The sequence below is a fragment of the Amphiura filiformis genome, chromosome 17 (genome assembly GCF_039555335.1).
Source record: "Amphiura filiformis chromosome 17, Afil_fr2py, whole genome shotgun sequence".
Taxonomy (NCBI): domain Eukaryota; kingdom Metazoa; phylum Echinodermata; class Ophiuroidea; order Amphilepidida; family Amphiuridae; genus Amphiura; species Amphiura filiformis.
The window spans coordinates 53,898,491-53,922,391 of NC_092644.1; the positions used below are offsets into that span (position 1 = coordinate 53,898,491).

At 37.1% G+C, this 23,901-nt stretch overlaps 1 protein-coding gene across 1 annotated transcript; it reads left to right on the forward strand.

The window, feature by feature from the left end:
• The first annotated feature begins 4,608 nt into the window (after positions 1-4,608).
• LOC140137984 (membrane progestin receptor gamma-B-like) lies at positions 4,609-23,901 on the forward strand. The gene is made up of 2 exons (XM_072159813.1): positions 4,609-4,736; positions 13,765-23,901. The coding sequence occupies exon 2, from the start codon at positions 13,831-13,833 to the stop codon at positions 14,857-14,859; it is 1,029 nt and encodes a 342-aa protein (XP_072015914.1). The 5' UTR covers positions 4,609-4,736; positions 13,765-13,830; the 3' UTR covers positions 14,860-23,901.

Consider the following 23,901-nt stretch of genomic DNA (forward strand, 5'->3'; position numbering starts at 1 on the left):
TCATTTTGGGTCAATCTCGTGATTAGTAATAGCGCCCTCATTAGTTTCAATTAGATATGCAAATGAGCATTAAAAATAGGGATGGGCAAAACCGGCGTTATTGTGTAAACTTTTCCGTTTCTGCCACACTCCCCTCACTCGGCCTCACTCCCTCCAGCAAATAAAGGGAGGGGAGATGCCCGGGGAGATGAGAGTGTAAGTAATTTTTGGCAGGGAAAGAGAGGTGAAGCATTTTTTGGCAGGTCAAAGGGGTGCACTCTCAGAAAAAAAGGTTCAACTTAGAACCTTTTTTTGTCCTGTATGCAGAACCCTAAGCAGCAATAAGGTTCTAAAAAGAACCTTAAAAGTTCTATAAAGAACCTTAAAGATTTAAATAGGCCTGGGGACATTCTAATTCATTCATTCAGGGACTCATCACAAAGTTAAGAAAAGTAAAACGAAGTGTTAACCCTTTTTGGTACTAAAAAATCATTTCCTTATGATAAAGAACATTTTTTTCTGTTCTACTTTGAACCTTTGAGGGTTCTTTCTTTAAGATTCCTTAAAGGTTCTTCAAGCTTAAGGTTCTACAAAGAACCTGTTTCTTGGCTACAGAACTTTTTTTGCTTCCACAAAAAACCCCATTGGGTTTCAATTGAAGTTGAATATCGGTTTTTAAATGTTCTTTCAATTGATTTTGTGCTGAAATGCGCGTGAAGTGTGCGAAAATTTTGACTTTCTACTTTCATCACTTAGAGAAAATTTTGACTTTCTTTTTTTTATGTTTCTGTGTTTTTTCTTTCTACTTTCATCACTTAGCTGAGGGGCGCAGAATCGATGCTGAAGTGGTCAATTTGGCGCCGCCCGGGGCAAGTTGCCCCCTCTGCTGAAAAAAATCATCACTAGTACTACTAGGCCTAATAACTGCTGGAAAGGAAGGCTTTCTGTCCATTTTAAGCTTAGGGGATCTGGAATGAGCGTTTTGAGCGTTTCAACAGTATTTTTTGTGGGACATGAGAGCACATCAGACATATCGAATTGCATTTGAATACGAAGAATGTCTTTGTGATATCAAATAATTTTCATTTTTTGAAATTCACGATATAATACAAATTTTGTGACAAATTATTAAAATTTGATATTTTTCGCATTTTTGATATATTATAACAGTCCTCGATGTAAATTTTATAAATCTAATGATATATTCTTAAAGTGTATGTAGCTGGGAGGAAAAGCAGATGATCAATTGAAAATTTTGACCTTTCGTATTGAAGATATGGATTTTTTTTCCCAAAAAGACCTAATTTTTTTTGGTGTTTTTGGAAAAAAATTCATATCTTCAATACGAAAGGTCAAAATTTTCGATTGATCGTCGCCTTTTCATCCCACCTACATACACTTTAGGTATAAATCATCAGATTTATAAAGTTTACTTCGAGTACTGTTAAATATCAAAAATATCAATTTTTAATCATTTGCCATAAAATGTGTAGGCCCCCCTATTACATTGCGAATTTCAAAAAATCAAAATTATTTGATATCAGAAGGACCGGGAGAAGGACATTCTTCGTATTCAGAATGCAATTCGATATGTCTGATGTGCTCTAATGTCCCACAATAAATACTGTACAAACGTTCATACCCCAGCCCTTAAATAACAAGGGAAAATGAAACTGACCCCACTACTGGCTATTCTGGTCGTTTAACATGGATATGGAGTTCTATGGCGGACCGTCAAATAACTTTATTGCTCTGTTGAACCACAACACATGTGTAGGCCTAAACATTACAAATAGGCCTAGGCCTATGCCAAAAAAATCAGGTTGAAAAAAAAACTAATATCGTACATAATAGGCCTGTTGCTTTAACATTTTACTAAGGGGCTCTGCAATAATTATGAGCCCTTGGGAGGGTAAAATTGGGGGGGCAAGAATTTTTTACGAGCCGAAAGGGGGGCAAGCAATTTTGGCCAGTCGAGAGGGGGGGGGCAAGCGATTTTTGGCACACATTCATGGGGCGTCTTTTAAAAAAGGCTTTATAGGAAAACAATACGGAAATGCTTTAATATGCTAATTTTCCTGCTCGCTGCGCTAGACCATTTAAGATTTGCAAATTGGGATCCCACAATCTTGGCATGTGTAAAGGGGGGGGCAAAGATTTTTACCGGGTCGAGAGGGTGGGGGGGCAAGCGATTTTTAACACTGCGGCCGAGAGGGGGGGCAAGCGATTTTTGGCGGGCCGTTCGGAAATTTTACCCCCGGGGGCTCATAATTATTGCACAGCCTCTAAGTTGAACTTTAAATTTAACATGAAAATTTGCCGGAGAAAATTGATTAAAAAAATTTGGACTGATCCCAAAAAGTGAGGAGGGAGGTGGATGCGAAACAAACTAATTTTTTTATATGGCTCAGAGTCTGATTCCGTCCGCATTTTGTGGTCCGAGAGCACAATGCTATAGTGTCTTTGGGCAGGGCTGTAAAGGTTTGCAAAATAATGGGTTCCTATAAAATTTGACATTTTTATGTGCAACCGCAGAAGCGGAACCAGGGGGGTCTGTCCAGTGCCGCCGACAAGAGGGGGGGGGGGGCAGCAAAAGCAAAGAAAATGGACCTCAGGGGCCCGTAAAAAAAAGAAAAGAGATAGGCCTAGGCCCTACATTGTAGGCCTAATTAAGGCATCTTTTCTTTGCTTTACTATACGGGCCAACAAAGGGCTCTTTTATTGTGCACTAGGCCTAAGATATCTCTTCTGTGCTTTTTATGGGCCCGGGTCTTCTTTTCCCGTTTACGTTTATCTTTTCTTTTGTGCATGCTGACTAAAAACGGGTCTGATTTTCTTCCTTTTAGGGGAGACCGGGGTAAAGTGGACCACGGGGCAAAACGAAACACCCCCGTTAACTTTTTTATATGCTGCCCTCAATCTCCACATGTATTTAGAACACGGCATGGATCCAGTTTGTGATAGGGGCCCGGCAATCGAGTGAGTCATCAGTGTGATTTTCATATGCAGTCCATTCAATCAAATGTTGTCATCAACCTATTTGATCGTATGGGTTATGTGTGTGAGACGAACTGTCACTGCAATCATGCTTTGGTTGAATGCATTTGAGTAGTGCCGCCATATTTACGGGATGATACGTCATATGCATAACCTCTATTCTATTGTGGTATCCAACTCAGTTATGTCAACATTTGGTTACTCATCCATAATAAAGGCAAATAATGATTATGTGTTTCTGTTATAATCAAATCACTGTGCATACATCCATCCCAAAATCTGATTGCTACTATTAGGCCTATATGGGTGAATGCACAACAAAAGAATTGGCCATAGGGCCTAGTACTTAAGCAATTTTTGGAACTGGCCGGTGACTAAGTCTTTAATGGGAGAATTATCGGGTGTCGACCAGTAATGAACCTCGAAAATCGAATTTCTAGTTGGCTTCAAATTTCTTTGTTTTATCAAAATAAGTGACAAAATCAGTGATAAATGAAAGTTGCTGTTAAAATTGAACAAGTAAGGGTCTTTGGATGACAGATCAAATGAAAAAATAAGGGGTCTTTGGGTGAAAGAACATGTGTTCGTAAGTGGGGTCTTTGGGTGACAGCGATGCTGAAAAAGGGGGTCTTAACAGCCCTACATACGCGTCACCTCCAAAGTTGGAGTGCCCCCGGGCACCCACCCCCATACACATACCCCGGCCACAATCACACATGAAGTTCTACCCCGTGCTCTCGGCGTTTTTTTTTTCATTTTCCAACACGGGATTTTTTTCTCGTGTATGAAATAGGTTAATAAATGCATATCACTTGTTGCTCGAGAAATTGTACAAAATAATGCACTTGTACTGAGATGTTGATGCGTCCATTGCACCCCCCCCCCCCTTCGGGGCTTGTGCACTTAGACGCATCAACATCTCAGTACGCGTTTGTACAATATTTCACTCCCAACAAGTGATACGCATTTATTAACCTATAAGTAAATGAATCGAGAACTCAGCTTCTTGTTGTCAAACAGCAGGACCAATGAGATGCCTTGTTACATACTACAGTAATTTTTTTTTTTTACAAAAATTGCAAAAAAAAGTTTAGAAATACTGCTGATTAAAAGGGGAAAAAGAAAAATCGCATTAAAAAAAAAAAATAAAGTTGTACATTTAATTTTAATTACTTTTGCTACTGTTGAACAGGCAGGGACACATTGAATTAGTATGCATTGCTAGCTGTTCAATAGAAGCAAAAGTAATTAAAATGCACAACTTTATCCAAATTTTTTTAGTAGCAGTAGGCCTATTTCTCTAGTTTCCAACTTTGAATAATAGTATACCGAGAATCCGTTGGTTAAACTTTATATTCTACATTATTTAGGGAGTGTTCAGTACTAATACTTTGGTGGGGTTGGAAAATAAAATATGGAGGATCAAAAAAAATTACATCCCAAAAAAGGGGAGCCAAAAACACACCAAATAAATAAATAAATAAATAAATAAATAAATAAATAAATAACTGCGTTATGAGTGACAAAAATGTTAAAACTGGTTGTGCTCCAAGAGCTTTGTTAGTGTACAAAATCTCAAATATTCACTATGTTTACGTTTGCGGCACATAGTGTATATTGCCCATGACTATTTATTCATCTGCAATTTCTGGAAGCTTTCAGATCTTCATCCATAGCGACCGGTGTGTTGGGAGTGGTCGACAGATTTTCTTGATGATTTCTGCTCTTCATGATTTAGAAATTAATTTTATACAGTAATAGTAAGTAAATATGATTCATTCCAATATTTCTTTTCAAATATGGCAATGCATTGCATGTTCGTTTGTGAAATATCAGCGCAGTTACACTGGTGGTTGCACCCGTCATGCATGCAATGCTGAATGCATGTTCATGATGCATGGATGATGATCATGTTCATGGTGACCACATACCAAATTAAATAGGCCTGTTTAATACCACCCGTGGACTCATGAACTATAATGCTAGTGAGGAACACCCCACCGTCGCTCTTTTATCATTCATTGGGTATCTATAAAGAAGTAGTATTCCATTAAAAGAAATGTCAGAATGATCATGATGATAATCACAGTGAATTACGACTATGGCAAAATAACCAATTCTCGATCATGAGAGGATGAACCTTCTGCGTCAGCATACTTTTCACAGAATAACACGATCGCGCCTTGACCTTGACCTTGCCTAGCAACGATCGTGTGATTGGTCAATTCTCAAAAGCAGTGTTTGCGCCGTAAGCGCCGGTCTTTGCGTAAAGTTGGTTTTTTAAACTTCCGTGGTCGGGGTACGCGCTGGCGAATTGCGATCGCGTAAAAGTGACAAGGTCGCCTACTACGCGCCAAACAGACAACCAATGGGTCAACCGCCTTGTTGTCAAGTGCATTGATCAGCCATAGCATAGCCAATCACTGCAGTGTGATTGCTTATTTTTTCTGTGTGTACGCTCGTAGACGCTTGGCGCACAGCTCGGATCACGGAAGTTTTAAGAAATTAACTTTAGTAGGCCTACGCTCGACGCAAATATCTGTGCGTACCCAAGTTTGCTCTCATGATCGAGAATTTAATATTTTGCCTATAGCATGATTTTAGCCTGGGCAGGCAAAATAACAAATTCTCGATCATGAGAGGATGTGCCTTCTGCATCGGCGTACTTTTCAGAGAATAACACGATCGCGCGACCTGCATGTAGGTATGCCAGGCAAGCCTTAGTTAACACATTTGCTAGTCAGCCAAATTCGCCGACAATGTCAATGCATATTTACATAGAAATTTAAAACAACTGGCCGAAGAAGGAAACCTACATAAATATGTTTTCTATGCTTCACTTGACCCAAATATATGATTTTTTATGGTGATAAGACAATCGCACATGGAATTTTAGAGGGATTTTGATAGCAGTTCCATTAAAAAAAAGCTGCTATCATAATGAGACTAAGATCTAGAAACACCCCGAAATGCCGTTTTGGGGAATTTTGCTAGCTGAATCTTTTTGATGAAAGTCAATCTTTGACAAGATGTAACTTTGCTACGGAAAGTGCTATGAAAAAAAGGTTTTCAGTTTTGGCTTTGTTTACTCAAGGGCTTTAAATAATGCAGTTTGATGGCAAATTTGAATTCACCTAGCATACCTACTGCATGACCGAACCTTGACCTTGTCTAGCAACGACCGTGGGATTGGTCAATTCTCAAAACTTCAAAAGCTGTGTTTGCGCCGTAAGCGCCGGTCTTTACGTAGTACGCTCGACACAAATAACTGCGTACCCAAGTTGGCTCTCTTGATCGAGAATTTAATATTTTGACTATAGAACGGCTGCAAGTTGAATATGTGACTCCTCGCCACAACTGAGCCCGGATGTCGCCAGTGCCACTATTGAGATATGCTCCATCGAACTTAACAATAAACAATAGGAAAGAAAGGATTTATTGACTGTTTTATTGATTTTTCACTACTTAAATGTCAAGTACTATAGACATGATATACATCATTTTAAAGCTAATTTCAAGCAGAATATTTTGGTTGAATATCTCAAAAATGATGATTGGCGACATCCGGGCTCAGTTGTGGCGAGGAGTCACATATTCCTCGTCCGTCTGGGACTCGCACACAAAAAAGAACATCTAGACTATAGCCAAAATAACAATTTCTCGATCATGAGAGGATGTACCTTCTGCGTCAGCGTACTTTTCATAGAATAACACATTCGCGCGACCTGCATGACCGAACCTTGACCTTGCCTACCAACGACCGTGTGATTGGTCAATTCTCAAAAGCTGTGTTTGCGCCGTAAGCGCCGGTATTTGTGTAGTACGCTCGGCGCAAATAACTGTGCGTACACAAGTTGGCTCTCATGATCGAGAATTTAATATTTTGGCTATAGCTGGAGAGCGTGCAAAAAAGAGCAGCACGATTTATTCTTAATGATTACAAATCTAAATCACCCGGTTGTCATGGTTGTGCGACCCAGATGGTCAAAGACCTCAAGGGACTAGTAGAACCACTCAGCACCAGGAGGAAAGCTAGAGAAGACTGCGTTTTTCAACAAGCAAGACTAGGTGACCTGTCCCTGCCCATTGGAAAGCTTCTACAGCCCGTCCAGCGCCAGTTGCGGCATCATCGTCCTGAATACTCAATGATATCGATTAGCCATTGTCTTACTCTTACCAAAAGTAAAACTAACTAAGCAACAAGTAATCATAAAGTCTGTTAGTGTTAATCATTAAATTGGTGTTGCTTGTTGCTGTCTTGTTATCGTACATTTGAACCAATCTTTCACCCGATTTTTGGTCCAATTTTGATCACAGATAGTCGCGACTAGGACTTGTAGTCGTGACTATTTGCTGCCAACTTGTTGACTTTTGACTAGGAAAAACGTGATAGTCACCCATCTGGGGGCCATTTCCAATCGCCAAGGCCAAGGGGCCAATACAAATAAATATGTGCTGGATGAGTTAAAATGAGCACTAGTTGCTTTGAATTTGATGTGGTTCACTATCCAGGAGCCAGTTTTGTGAGAAAAGTATCCCCTGGTCAACTAAAATTGAGATGGAACCAGGCCAGAGATTCTGGGGGCCAAACGGCTCCTCGCTCCCACTTATTTTCACCCTTGAACAGCGCTTGTGATTGTTTGAGAGCCAGGCATTTAAATGTCCGATGTCCGAAGGCATATAAGCAACCGTTTAGTCATGAAAATATCATGAATATGAATGAACCCTGTTCATACATTTTGTGATTCTGAACAAAAAAAAGTAACATTATTTGATTTTCCTTTAATTTCTCTACTCCGCGATTGAACATCCCGGGTCACTGTTCATTTATTGTCCATGAACAGTGTCCACAATGTGCAATCGTGGAGTAGAGAACTAGAGATATTGAAGGAAAATCATGTTTTTTAATAATGTTACTTGTAGGGATAAAAAAATTTAGGATCTTCACAGTAAATACAGGTTTTCAGGAAATTTTAAAGCAGTTTCAGGAAATTATGTCCGACAAGCACATTGTCCGTGCTATTTTTCATCCCTGTACTTGTAATTGTTTTGTTATTATTTTGATGAAATAAAAATCACAAAATGTTCTGGTACGGTATGTATGAACGGGGTAAACTTCATTCATATATTTTCATGACTAAACGGTTGTTTATGATTATGCCCTCGGATATCGGACATAAGGCTAATGAAAGTTGATTCCCAGTTTCCCGTTACATAGTTTTTCATGACTGGGTACATGTAGGTGACTGTTTCATTATTCATTATTTTCAAACTTTCATTAATGGTGCAAAGTTAATTACAGAATGCTATGTTTTGAGGCCCAAATAAAATAAGTGAGTAGTAATGACAACCATGCAAGAAATTGACAAATAGACCATTTATTATTATAAGTTAATTTTATTAAATTGCATATATTTGTAAGAAAAACAGAATAATTTGACTTTAAACTTTTATTTATTTTATCTATTTTGATGTTGTCCATATATAGCGTGCTACACAATGCACGGTAGAAATGCTTAAAAAAATTTTCATACGCTGGCTCCCGCGAACTTAGCTGCCTCTCTTCGTATTCAGTTTATCCATTTTAAGTGGTAGGAGAAAATTAGACGCAGGGAATTGCTAGTCTCCAGTAAATGCGCTGTACGATATCGCCATTTTACCATGTAGTTTAACCCTGCGTAAAAGTGCTTAAAATACATGTCGGAAGTGAAAGATGACATTAAAGCTATTTAGGCTTGTTATCGACAGAGCTACTGTCGCCAATATTGTCGACAATGAATGAGAGTTTTCCGACAGTCGATAAGAGACTATCACTGTCGACAAAATAGTAATCAATAATAAATCATGCACGGCTAGTAATAAGGCCCGGCAAAAACGAGATCTCGCTTAGTCGCTTTTCACACCTTGATTCTCGCTATTAACCAACTATCTCGCTTTTTAAAAAAGTTTCCAAGCAGTGCACTTCACACCGTGATTCTCGCTATTAACCAACTATCTCGCTTTTTAAAAGTTTCCAAGCAGTGCACTTACTATCAAAATGTTGCTTTATGCCATAAAAGTTCGCGGACTTCCATTAAAATGCAGTTCCAACTTCGCCAAAGTGCAGAATTCAACAGCATTGCAACCACATGGTTGAGTGAAAAAGCCATGGATTACTCAATAAAAACTGCCATTTCATTTCAAATGAGTTCAAGTTTAGGCCAAATATCATTATATTTATTGAATTACTGGACTATTTTGACTATAAAACATAATTCAAGGTCAACTTTTTGTCACTTTTTTCTTCGATACCGACCGGCCGTCGGCAGGTTTATTTACATTGGCCCTGAGCGAAACCCACTTGAGCTATTAATAGCGAACTCGTCATGTCGTAACTCATGGGTCAGTCCATTATTACCGTGTAGGCACTGGGAGGGCAAGCTGATGTTTTAATACTGCTTAAAAGTTAAAAGATGTAATTATATTTCTTGGTCCGCCTATGGATTATTATTTTGCTGTTTTATTTAAGAAATAAAGGGTAATGCATGATCCTTTACACGAAAATAATGTGTCGAGGCATTAAAACGTAAATAATGGGTGAGGCGCAGCGAACCCATTATTTAAACGCATTTTACTGCCGAGGACACATTATTTGCGATGTAAAGGATAATGCTGCACCCTTTATTTCTATTCTATTACCACAAAATAGTGTGATTTAAAGAGAAAATGTCAAATTGTTTGCCCAAATATTTCAAGTTGTTTACCTCAAGGTGGAGCGCATACGCGTAGCCAAAGCGTATGCACATTCCAATAACACAACCTAACATTCCATTCTCCCCTATAAGCAGGTATGCCCATACAATAACACACCCCTGACATTCCATTCTCCCCTACATAAGCAGGTGTGCTGTGCGCTCTGCTGTGCGCTGTGATGATAGAAGAACATAAAGTTCGTTGCCCTTGACACTTTATCGCTAATTAATGGTCTGTCACGTGACGCGTTTCAACAAATCACAGTGCGCGATTTTGAATAATGGGTCGTGGGGGTAATAGAATTAAATATAAAAGTGAGATGATACGGCAATGAGTTGATTGGGTTTATGATAACACAGTCACATAGTCATATTGAAGCGAAGTCCTTCCCCCGAACCACTTTTGAACTGCTTTTTGGGGAGTCCCCTGCACACGTTATTACATCATCGCTGCATGCTTTCACTGTTGAATTAATTTGACCTTGTAAATCATCGTAATAAATCCTCAAAAAGCAAATAAATGAAGCCATCCAACAAGAATAATGTTTGGAAGAAGTCAAATCATTCAAGGGAGATATGGTAGGATAAAGTTTGGCACCGCTCTTACAGGTAACAAGTGCTATTTTAGGGTCATAGAATTCGCCATCGTCGGCCGTCATGGATGCACAAATAACGCATCGAGTACTAAATTCGGAAGCTTTATAAAGACTATATTTTTCACTTGTTTGTCGACAAAGATTTGACGTCGGATTCAGAGTTTTGGCGACATGTCGCCAAAGAAAAATGAAACGATAACAAGCCTAAAAGCTATCCTTTTTTTCTTAAAAACTTGAAAAATGTGAAATAATGAAAAAAAATGGAAAATAATGAAATATTTGATTGGCATTTCTTTCTGACCGGAGTCGGGTAACGGGAAACTGGGAATCAACTTTCATTAGCCTAAACATGGTCCCATTTACTGATTTAGTCATGAAAATATATGAATGAACCCCAATAATTATGTAATTCAATCACCCTGTTGACACTGTTTGCTGATCAACATGCACAGTCATGGCAGCAAAATATTTTAATAAAACCCCATATGGTCGTCAGCATAAGCGTGTTGATTGTCGATCTCGCCTCTTCAAAGTTCAATGGCTAAAACTATCGATAATCTCCAGCAAGTATGTGGACCATGGAAGTAAATCAAGTAATAGACATTTTTTTTACTGTACATAGTGGTATATACTAGGGGTGCACAAACTTTTTGCATTGATTTTATATTGAATGAAGGGGTTCACAAACTTTTTGCATCAATTGATTTTATTGAATGTAAGGGGTGCATAAACTTTTTGCATCAATTGATTATATATTGAATTTTGATTTTATTGAATTACAATAATATTTTGGTTGTCGTATGGAATATTGGAAGCAGTGATGCCAGCGCAGTGCCTTACATTATTGGTGCTCAATTGGGCTATCGCACTTGCCGAATTATAAAGGTTTTGATTCTCTGAAGCTCCGAATTGCATTAATGGCTTTTATGACCATTTATTGATCGGTCAGTAAACTTCCCATTAACTTAGTATGGTACGGTACCAGATGTTTTTAGTCAAGTGCTTTTCCACTAAATTGGGTGATTTACGTTCTAAATTCTGGTAAAGCACCCAATATCCGGTATTGGGCACTTTTTTTAATCCTAAAAATTGGGCTACTTGGGAGTCATCCATGGCAGCCTGGCGAGCCAATTTGCTGTACCTTGTCAATGTCATGTAGTTATGGTCCACGACTACACTGTTATTCACATTGATTTACAGATAGAAGTCGGACAGAAGGACATGATCAATGAATTCAATATCATGATTGATTAATATTGAGTGATACCAATACCATCGAAGGTAAACAACACGCACAAAGAGCTTGGTCATAAATTCTTAGAATGATTGATAAAGGGGAAAAAAGAAAACAAAAACAAAACATCTTTGAATGAATGAAAAGTTTAACCAATTTCTCACAACTTACTTGTTTAGCTGTGGTGGCCTGTGGCCGACATCCATCGACCTTCGGTGCCAACTGAAGTTACTGGGATGTTGGAGGGTCACGAATGCATACCAAATTATATCCCAAGTGACCCCCAGGGATTTTAACAATCGAAATAAGAAGGCGAAATTGATGAGATTCTTTAAAAGCTGTGCATGTTTATCTTTCAAACCAGTGTCCGAAATAAGGAAAATATGGAGGTTGTCCCGAGGACAACTAAAGCATGACTTCTGCTTGTCCTCAAAACATTTTGGTTGTCCCCAAAATATATATGTCATGTTTTTGAGTGCAAAGAATCCAAATAGTGGTTGTCCAGGGGATAAGTACATAGCTCAATATGGTTGTCCCCAGTGATTTTTGGACAAGAGGATAAGTGGTTATTTCGAACACTGTTTCAAACGGAAAAGGGTTGCAAAGTACAAAAGCAAGGAAAAATGTTCTGTAGAGAAGAGCAGGGGAAAAAATAGCAAATAAAAATACAAAACTAACATAGAAAAAGAGATAAAGAAAAGAAATAGCAGGAACAAGAAACAACCAAGTAAGGAAGATAAAAATAGTAAAATAATATACCGTAGTTCGGAGAAAGAAGCAAAGAATACAGAACAAAGAAAACCAAAAGTGAGAAAGAAAAGACATGAGGAAGTGAAAGAAAGAAGAGAATATTTAGAAATTATAAATTTACAATGAAGCACAAGGAATGGAAAAATAAAAGAAAAGGAAAAGAATTGAAATGAAGTGGAAGTTTCATTGTTCAAAATAGTATCATATCACAAAAAAGACATTATCTATGGAAGTTTTGATTCATTCAAAATATCTTGTTGAATTTTCTTTAATACATGGATTTAGGCTTTTAAAACCACTAGCAGGCTACGTTAGCACATTCTGCAAGTTTGAATTTTGATGATTTTATGATCTTCCAGATGAGCAAATCACTGAATTGGCCTTTAAGTGGTTGGTCTGATCTGATTGTTTGAGAGCTGTAGGGATCTGTAGAAAATGATAGCACAGTTGACGCCATTTGGTGCACTATTTTTTCTATTATTGTTATTAATTTTTTTTAACAAAAAAGCATACGGGTACTAAAAGACCTAGATCAGAAGCCAAAACATCAAAACATAATGTAGTTTTAAATATTCACAACATACATACATTTTGTACAACATCCTGAGCTGTACATGTAACATAATATACGGTGTGTCATAAGTCTGTTCCTCCCCCACATAAGAAAACCACTTTAGATGCTTTAAATTAAACTTACACAATTAATTTGATACTAATTTGTTACTGGTTATTGTTTTAGATTAATTAAAATGTCACTTAGCAATTTATTTGAAGTTGTTGTCTCTTTATGGTCGATAACCTCCGAAGGTATGCAAACCTCAGTCAGTATTGTTTTTCCATTGAAATCTGAGGTTTGCAGATCTTTGAATCCATCAACAAATACAAAATTAGCTCTAAATATGTAGAACAACGGCCGACATATTTTTTTTTCTTTGCAATGCGCCTTTGGATTCATTGTAGCTAGTAGCCCAAAGGCAAATAAACAGAGGGGGTACTTCCATATTGATGCTACGCTCCATGGGAAGTCGGAATATAGGCGGAACGGACTTTCGACACACGGTATATTATGTAGCCAACTTTACCCTGCAAGTTTCTCTGCTCATTTTCTCTCCCTTTTCCCCCTTTCTCTTTTAATTTTCCTTTCTTTTTGATACCCCGGGGCGTGGCGGTGCATTCCCATTCAAAAGAGGCAGTCTATTCGCTAATTATGTAACTTTAAATTTTAAACTTTAAATTTGCAAAATCATGATTCATAAAATAATCATTTTTTACTATGTTAAATATCTCCCTCACACAGTCACTCCATATCTGCTTGAAGAGATACATGTACCATATTGCAGAACTTGCATATTCCTTGTGAGGTCATACCCCTGTGTCACAGGAGCAAGAAATGTCTTTTTACATATATGGTTAGTTTCAATTTTATGTTCATTAGTTCCCAAATAACTTGGAAGTCTTGTTTTTGTTATTGTTTCAGATACAGCCATCAAACCTTGATGCACCTTGACCCCTCCAAGCTGCTCCCTTTGCATCTTTCACAACGATGTGGACCGTCAAGCTCTTCCGTGCTGACCACGTGCCAAGTGACTTCCGTGAGCCATTCATCGTGTCTGGCTACAGGTCGTGTCGCAGCAGCGCCTTGTCATGCCTTCAAAGTGCGTTCAACTTCACCAACGAGACCATCAACTTCTGGACTCACTTTCTCGCCTTTGTGTTCTTCGCATGGCGTCTGGGGTATCTATACGAAGAGTATGACCTTGCCAACGACAGGTTCGCGTTGCCTCTATTCACCTTTGGTATCTCTTGCTGTGCCTACATGTTAACATCCAGTACTGCCCATCTGTTTAATTGCGTGTCGGAGCGTGGTCGACACATCTGTTTCTTCCTGGACTATAGTGCCTTGAGCATCTACAGTTTAGGATCCGCAATTGTCTATAACTACTATGTGTTCCCATCTTCATTTGTAAATAAAACACTACATAATATGTATATACCAATGGCGTGCATCATGGCTGTTGTTTGTACCGTGCTAGCATGTCTGTCTCGTTTAGCTCGAGGTCCGAAATACCAGAAGATTCTGCGGCTCAGCGCGTTTGTTTTGCCATATGCTTTCTGCAGCTTTCCTCTGCTGTACCGGTGCTATTTTTGCGAAGAGGAGGATTGCAGCTCGGAAGCACTACTCCTACACAAGCAGCAGTTTGTTCTGGCATTTATGACTTCATTCATCTATGCTACCCACATCCCAGAGTGTTTTGCACCAGGGCGGTTCGACATTTTTGGCCACAGTCATCAACTGTTCCATGTTATGGGTGTCATCACAACTTATCGTCAAATGCAAGCACTGGTGAGTGACTTGGGTCAGCGGAGAGCGTTCCTTCTAGCTGCCATAGCAATGCCAACACTAGGTGGAACCCTAGCGCTACTTGGTATTCTAGTGTTTATCAACCTTATCATTGTCACAGGGTTCTCCGTACTTGTATGGAAACCAGAGTCTTTGCATAAAATCAAAACTAGTAAAAGTATTGTCAATATTTTTGCACTGGAAAACGGGTCTAGTAAGAAAGATGATTAGAATTACACTTTGTGGTTGTGCAGGTAAGTCCATACAATGAAAAGTGAATGACCAATGTACTAATCTAGTCTTGTCTACAATAGTACCTGTCTGTACTAAACTATAGGTGGTTAAACATGGTTTGTAGTAATGCCAAATCCAGGTAGTCTACTGGATGTGCCTTCATGGACATGATATTTCATAGATATGACCATAAAGCTGAAATTATACTCCAGCGCTGAGCGACGAGTGATTGGTTTCTAGCCATATGAGGTGACACGCTTTTTGTTGCGTTGGGAAAAACACATCTCATTGGTCAAAATCTGCTCGCTACTCTACCGGATGAGTACTTACATAAATTCAGCTTAATGATACATGAACTACATGTATGCTTGAGAAAGTTGAGATAATATCTTGTGTTCTTAGAGTAGTTTTTGGTAGAATTTGAGGATCCAAAGCTAGCTGACTAATATAAGAATGCTCTTTCACACATTATGGAAGTTTGGGTAAAACATTTATGGCCAACTTGGCTGGCAAAACAAATTGTAAACACTGACAATCAATTTGCATACTTTTCAAGTAAAAAAGTGGGAAATGATTTTAAAAGTAAACAATTTATGGCATTATACAAAAAAACGTAGGTATGTGAGACTGAAGTAATACTCAGATTCAGTGGTGAACTTCAACAAAAGACAGTAACTACTCTCAGAGTGGTAGCTGCTAGTGTTAGCCTATTTTGGTGTATGCACATTTAACATAAATTACTGTAGAATGCTGAAATAACAACATGCTATCTTCATTGTTTACCATTAGATGTTTACACAAAAGTACATTGTAAGAAAATGTTAAAAAAAAAAATTTTTAAATCATTGGTACTCGCATGTGTTTTTTTATCTTCATGACCTTTGGTGTAAGCTAAGATAAGAATTATGTGATTTAAAATTATGTCCATGTGCTGAACTCAATAACTTGAGACAACGTTGTAAATTATATTTGACAAAAAAAAGAAAAAAAAAAGAATAGATGAAATATAGCCTGCAATATGTGGAAATTTTGAAACCATGTTGATAGATGATGTGTGCAGTTGATGGACATTTCCATCACATGAATGACATACGAGCAGCGCATGGATATCACATGATGCATATATGAGCAGCACATAGATGTCACATGATACCATATGAGCAGCACATGGATGTCACATGAGAAGTATATACAATGTAATATGAAATAATGCAAATGAAATGCATCAGTTTTTAATTCTAAAGTAATTTACATAATGGCTGTGTGAAAGTCTTGTCAATAGATAGCGGATGGGTGATTGATATGCTAGTAGCAAGTTGGACATGGTGCGAAGATTTCATCTGAAGGGCAAAGCAAGAATATTAAGGAGAATGCAAGAAAAATATAGTGAGTGCCAAAGAAGTATAAGACCTGACATAGTTTCTTGTCTACAACCGTCTTGCATTCACAACTTTTTCATAATCCCTTATTCAGCTTTTGTGTTTATGTCAAAAAAATAAGAATTTACAATCCAGCTCCTTTGCTAGGTATCATATCATTTGCTTTCGCTACAGTGGCTATGACACACGGAACACACATTTCCACTGGTGCTGTTCATGCCTTGTTTTGTGTGTTTAATTATGTTTTTGAGATGTTTTTATACAAAAAGGTAATGAAGTATTTTTAATGTAAAACATGTACTGTTCACCCTCGTATACCTGCGTGCTTGCATGTACACACACTCACTTACCCCACACCATCACACACACATTTGGGAACAGTTTATTTTTCTAAGATCCATAGTGATTTGGTGCATATTTTGTATGACATTAGCAAGTAATATAGGATGTCCTTCATTTAACTCCAGTTACAAATCTGGTTGGTGCATAACTGATGACTGTAACTATGTGTTACATATAATTGTGTAATGATAGTGCTCAGCAAAACAAATGTGTGAATCGTATGTACATGTAATCACATACAAAATGTATCAGAGTTGAATAGTTATATAGTCTGAAATGTATCACTCGTAGCATTTAAAACAAAAAGAAATATATGTACAATTGTACATACTACATGTATTACATGCTTTTTGACTAAGGTGGGTATATTCGTATCTTGAACATCTTTTATAAACGGGTCGGTTTCAAGATGAATTCTCAGCTTACAAATAGTATGAAGTTTATTTGGTCATAAGGTAACCTTGTAAAAATATACAGGCTTGCTATAAAACATATCCAGCTCAAATTGTGGTTCAAATTAAATTACCAAAATCTCACCCAACTATTGCTTTGTACATGAATGGGACAGAAAACGTTGCAGGGAAAATCTTCAAAACTCTCCAAAATGGGCTACCAAATCGCCGGTTTGGCTACCCTGATCACATGAAGAATTCAGATTTAAAAGCTCAAAGCTAAATGACATATTTTAACTTTTTGTGTTAAGGCTGCCATAAGTGTCAATCCCGGGGGAGGGGGGACAGGGGGAATGTGTCGCCCATCTTTCGGCAAAATGACCCAGTACACGCTCTGCATGTATAAACTCAAGTCAGTTTTCCCTGTGTAGCCTTATTTGTTTTGTTTTGTTATTACTCCATCCAAGGAATTTTCTCTGTCAGAACCTTGCTTTATTCTTTGCACAGATCTGCTATCTTGCTACCAAAACATGGTTCTTGACTTTTTGTTTTTTATGCTTTTCTAGCAAATTGCCAGAAGGCTTTTGCAAAAGGTACATTGTATGCAGTAATTAAAGCATATGAAATACACACACATAGCACACATTGATTTGTGGGTAGAACCTCATTTTGAGAAGATTGAGCAAAGGGTATAATGCAAGCGGTCTTCATGCATACTTGATCAAAGGCTGCACACATGCACCAAAGGGTGACTGAATCAATGGGCCACCAGCAGAGTGTACTAATACATGTAGTTTAATATCCTAGATACCTAGAATAATATTTTGACTGTATTGATAGTCACTCTGAAAGGTAGAATGTAAATGTGTAGTCGTCCATCTTACTGAAACCAAAATCAATATGGTTGTGTCCTTCAACTACATGTTACCAAAACAAAGAGTCACTGATTCTAGAATTATGAACCAAAGGCTGCCAGAATATATAATGTACAATGTACATAGAGGCAAAAATTAAGATCTTAAATGATTTGTGGTACCGGTATGCAATTTGCCACCATGCAAAAATATATTCATGGTACATGTACATGTATATACATTTATTTAGTATAATTTGGACTATGTACAATGTATACATGTACATGTAGCAAGAAGTTTGTGTTAAAACAATATTGTTCAATGTAACAATGATTTCATGCTTTAAATATTATAATATTATTACATATTTCTTGGCCAAACTGGAACACTCCTATTGTGTCCATGTAGGGTACTATAAAGCGTGTATGCACTGTACATGGCCTTATTGGTAACTACATGTAATAGGAATCGGTCAATTCATACAATTTAGCCTATTTCAAGTAACCAAATGGCTCATTAGGCACTTATTAAGTTATTTCATGTATTTGTACACAATTAGGGTTTTTACTTGGAGAGATTACAAACAGGAATTGGAAACCTTTTGAAAATTGTTGTCATACCTTCCTGTACGTGAGAATGACAGATATCCTAATTTTAGAATTGCATCCTGAACAACCATGGCCAGTGTAGTGAGTTCAACTGTACTTCATGCACATGTACAGTTTTAAATGACACTAACTCCATGTATTTTTCATATGACCAATCATGTGGAAAATTAGCTTGAAAATATAGCTAGTGGGAAGATTGCTGACGCATATAAATTTATATTCCTCGCATGACATAGGAAAAGCCATCATGCACATATATTGTGCTTTTGTATACATATAGCACTGCTTCAACAAGATCACAGCGTTGTCAACCCTCCCGTAATATGAAAATAATTTTTATTACATGGTAGTTGGTATTTACTGTAGCTATATGATATGAAATTAGAGTGGTTTTCTTGAGCAGTTTTATGTCAGTATGGGATCTGATCAAGTAAAATGAAGACAATGAAATGGAAAGTCCAGATTTCTCATCATGATGAAGAACTTTTTAATATTAAGTTTTGATGTGATGAAGATGGAATTACAGTGTGTTAGTTTTGAGGGAAAACATTGGGTACCGGTACCATATTCATTCCAATAAGTGCCCAAGGCGCTTAACAAAGTCATTTTGGGTGAGCGCTTATTTTTTACATGGTTTACCTAATTTTTTTTTTTCGAAAGGGGCGTTCATTAGAGACAATTTTACGTACGTTGTAAATCAATATACATGCTTATATTGATTTACTTTATAAAACAGGATTTGAACTAGCCCCCCATACCATAATACAGTATATGGTGCACATTTTCTGTGGAATAAACTGGTGTGCATTATAAGGGTCCTGAGACATTCTAGTCGCTTTTCTGATGCAGAAAATGTATTGCAAGTTTACACTAGACTTGTAGTCTCCCAGTTATTTCACTGTATCAATGTCTACCCGTCGCTTCAACATTGTACCCTTTAGCAAATTGAAATTACCCTGAGTGGGCGCTTATTGGGGCATGGCCGTTTATTGGAATGAATACAGTACTAACAAACAAGAGCATAGGCCTATGGATTTGAATGGTAAATTTTTACCAAATTTGGCAACTTTTGTGATATAGTCCTCATTTTATTTGATGGTCTCATACACAATGGCCTATTCCAGCTGAAATCTATACATCCCCTAATCTCCCACACAGGAGGTGCAGGTTTTAAATGGAGTCACACATTAAGGTAACCCCATTTGAAATACACACTCCCTGAGAATGTATGGATTTCAACTGGAATAGTCCAATATGCATGTAGGCTTGCAGTGTGTCTGAACATATCCCGCTGCAGCCGTATAGTGCCTTAAAATTTAAACTACTAAGAAGTTTGTTTATTTGCCATGTTATTTTATTATTATTCATGATTTGTATACAAATATTTACTTTTCTTGAACTACTTTTTGTAAGTTACATTTTTGCAATGTACAACATGTTTGCAGATTATACATGAATAATGTACTGAATGTAAATTTGTTTTTAATATTACCACATTATACACGTTTTAAAAGTAAATTTAAAGCACAAATCATGTACATGTAATTGGAAGGAGCTTTCACTGGTACAGAAGTGTTTTTATTTATTGAAAAAAGTATGTGTGTATTTGTTGCATTACTAGTATGGTACATGTATGTAGATATTGAACTATAGTTGTTTTAGAGTTACTAGTACATGTATATTTTGACCTGATAATTAAGGGGATTCCATGTACATGTATTGCATTGATTAGAGATGGTGCACTGCAGAGAAAAACAAATAGGTGCTACACTCAATGGTCAATGTAAAACAGGGTTTTATTAGGTTATTCCAGGTAGTTTTGTAATTGTAACCCTCAATGGAAGGCACAATCAAAATTGAGGAACCATCCAGATATTGTTTACATTGTACTTGCTTCATTAATTTTTGCATGTTTTTACTCCCTTTTAAGCTGAGCAAAAATGCAAAAGAAACAAATGGGCAAAACTGATTTAAGTACAAGTATGTTTCTGTAGGAAATTTCTAAAATGGAATTAAAAATGTTTGAAATTCTTACTGTGGATGGGAAGCAAAATGATTGCCCAAACATGATTTTCATTCCAGGTGGAAATCAGTTGATGATGTGCCTCCCATCAAATTTATGGAATGCAATAATAGCCCACCGTTAAAAAGGTCATTGTATTTCATACATTTTCTTTACAGCCTTTAAGCCGGTGGAGCTTCACTGAGATACAGTGACGGAATTACTGCTCTTGATGAGTAGTACCAAGTATATACGAGTGGATATTCAAGTACCAAGTATGTTTTATATTTACAAGTTCACTTATAATGGAATGCAAATTTATATTGTATTTTTATATCAAAGAATATGATTTGCACCTAAGTTGGATACCTGTACTGTATTAATTAAGGTTATATACTCAGAGCATTTTTTTATTTTTATCCAAATTATATGCAGGTAGAAGATTAATGTTTTCTTGTTGAAATGTCTATCTAAAAGGATATTATGAGCCTTACAATGTAGTGTTGATGGCGCTTAAACAAGTAATTATTACATGTAATTATAATTTTAAAGTACGTATATTGGTAGCATGATTTTTCTTGTGTACATCTTAATAATGGTGCATCCCCATGTAAAGTGATTGATGCACATTGTATTGTGTATGGGTCAATCCAGTTGAAATCTATACACCCTATGGTAGAAATGACCTTTAATCTCATACAAAGCTGGGGTGTGTGAATTTCAAATGAGGTTACCTGTATGGGTGACTCCATTTGAAATCTTCACCCCCATGTGGGAGATTAAAAATTCAGGTCATGTCTTCCATTGCATGATTGGGTACGTATGGATTTCAACTGGAATAGTCCAATGTTTATCCGAGTCAAAGCTGAGGCCTTCTACTCCCATTCTTATTACAGTGGAAACTCATTAGCACGAAGTTGTGTAGAATTCAAATTTTACTTCTTGTTATCAGGAGTTCGTGTTATCCAGTTCTAATAACATGTGAAATGTATGCTTGGGAATGTAAAACATACTTCTTGTTATCAGGAACTCCATGTTAAGAGGATTTGTGTTAACGAGTTGCCACTGTAATACGATAATGTTCATATTTATCAACGAATACTAATATACAAAATGTAATACACTACATTGCAGGGCTTAAAATACTTCCACTGTAAGTCTTGTAACAGGCATGTATGTATGAAGTCTAGTATCACCAAATGCAGGGTCATTTAGACTAGATATTTCTGCTTTTCAGAAAATGTTATGTCATCCATCCAAATAGTGATGGTACAGTACAGTCACAAACCCTCAGCATTATTGCTAGCACCCATGTGGTTGTGTGTGAAGAGTGGAACATACATGTGGTAAAACTATTCCAGTGAACAATCCAAACATCACCTATGGAAGATGTTATGTTAATCTTCCACACAGGGAGTGTGAATTTCAAATTGTGTTACCTGAACTGGTGAATCCATTTGAAAGCTACACCACCTGTGTAAGAGATTAGATGAGTGTCATCCACAGAGGGTGTATGGATTTCAACTGGTTTAACCCAATGTGCTTTTTGCTCAAGCCCAACAGAAAGCAAAGAATGTCACAACAACCAACCAATATTGTTTTGATTTGTTCAGGTTTTATTTCAAAATTAAATTAAAATGGCTGTTACTGCGATCGAACAGCTATAGGAAAATTAGTAATTTGTGTTTATCGTAGAACTATCCCACCGTGTACATGTGGTGTGTAACAGCGTAGGATGCAGACGTGAACGTGCATTATTGCACAATTGTGATTGGTCAGTTTTGACAATGCTGAGCTGTACACCTTCATGTGCAGCATTAGCAATGTTATGCTGAAGTTTTGTGACATGCATCTTAATAATCCAGGGCTTGAGGTTTGAAAGTTGCTCCTTCATGAGGACTTTCCTTGAGGAGATAAGCTCTTTTGTGGAATTGATTACAGTCAAAATTGAATGTACTATTTGTTAGCAGCATTGGGCTATTCTCCTGTGGAAGATTTTAGAATTCAAACCAAATCCAGGTCCAACCATTTTTATCAATAAAAAGTGGAAAAGGGTGTGGAAATTTTTTCCATCCAGAATACATTACAAAATTGTCAAATTTTAGGCGAGATTGTGCAAAATTCTACTGGATGAATAAATTTCAAGTGGAATTTCACATTAAAAAAAAATACCAGCTGCATTGAACATAAGATGCAGCTGGAATTGAGATGGCAATAAAATCTTCCACAGGGGGTGTATGTATTTTAAATGGAATGGCCCATTTACAGAGGAATCATACTCTTGAAAGTTTGAAGAGAACTTTACTTTATGTATGAATTGTTATCCTCAAACCTCAAGGTGTGGTTATCCACTGTAATTAACATCAAAAGCTTTAAAACAGTGGTACTTTGTGTGTGTATTTATAGAGATATATATTTTACTTTGGGGATGTGTCGCCCTATTGTAGATTCTTTTAATATGTTGTATGTATATTTTGTGCAAGTACTTTATTTATTTTTCATCTTGTGAGTGCATTTAAGATGTATAAGAATGGACAACTGCTAAAAACTGATAAGTAGCTAAATGCACGGTTCAATCATATGCTGTAGTGTAGAGCCTTGGAATTCAAGTCATGGAATGAAGTATTTTGATACCCAACTTGTTCATGTAATTGTTTTATTTTACTGTACTAAGTGATGGCTTCGTAAAGGTATGGAATTCAAGGCTCTACGGTAGCTTACTCTACAGTTATACAAAATATTATTAGCCTTTTGGAGATGTGACAGACAAAATAGGATGGGTTGTGTTACATTTGTCTGGTTTAATTACCCACTTGAACTACTGTCCCTTATTTTTGTTCACACCATACCGTACATTGCAAAGGCTAATTGTACAGAGGAATTCTCTTTTCCTATACATCTTCCATGCACTGGCATTACAATCTGTATCATATATGTAGCTCATAGTAAACCTTGATAGTCGTACTGGGAGTTTACCATTTGATGCATACCATCCTGAAATGTGTAACAGGAAAGATCAATATACAGAATCTCAATACCAGTATGTTATGTAAAACTTTGTTTGGTTTAGTACCACTACTCACAACTACGCAAAAGATTTTGTTCTTGTTTCATGTCAACTTAACTAAATGCATCTATATAGGTATTCTACAATTTAATCATCAAATGATAAACTTTTGTAAACTCAAAGTACTTGAATAGGGCCAGTGTATAGTCCCACATTTTTGTGTGCATTTTTCATTTTTCAGATCAAATTTGCGTGTCACCATTCAAAGGGATTGTGTGGGAATTTGTTATCCTTCCCATTGTTATGTCTAAAGTTGGCAGATTTTTGTCGCACATCAAAACATGCAAGTCATCAAACTATATACTAGCTCTTAATCTCGGTGTGATATTATTATAATTGGGGTTGTGATGTTGCACTGGATTGGTAACAGAATAAAGCTGTTATATTCTATAAAA

Bases quoted from the DNA above. Each gene is read 5' to 3' on its own strand.
- LOC140137984 (XM_072159813.1), top strand. From the start codon at position 13,831: ATGTGGACCGTCAAGCTCTTCCGTGCTGACCACGTGCCAAGTGACTTC.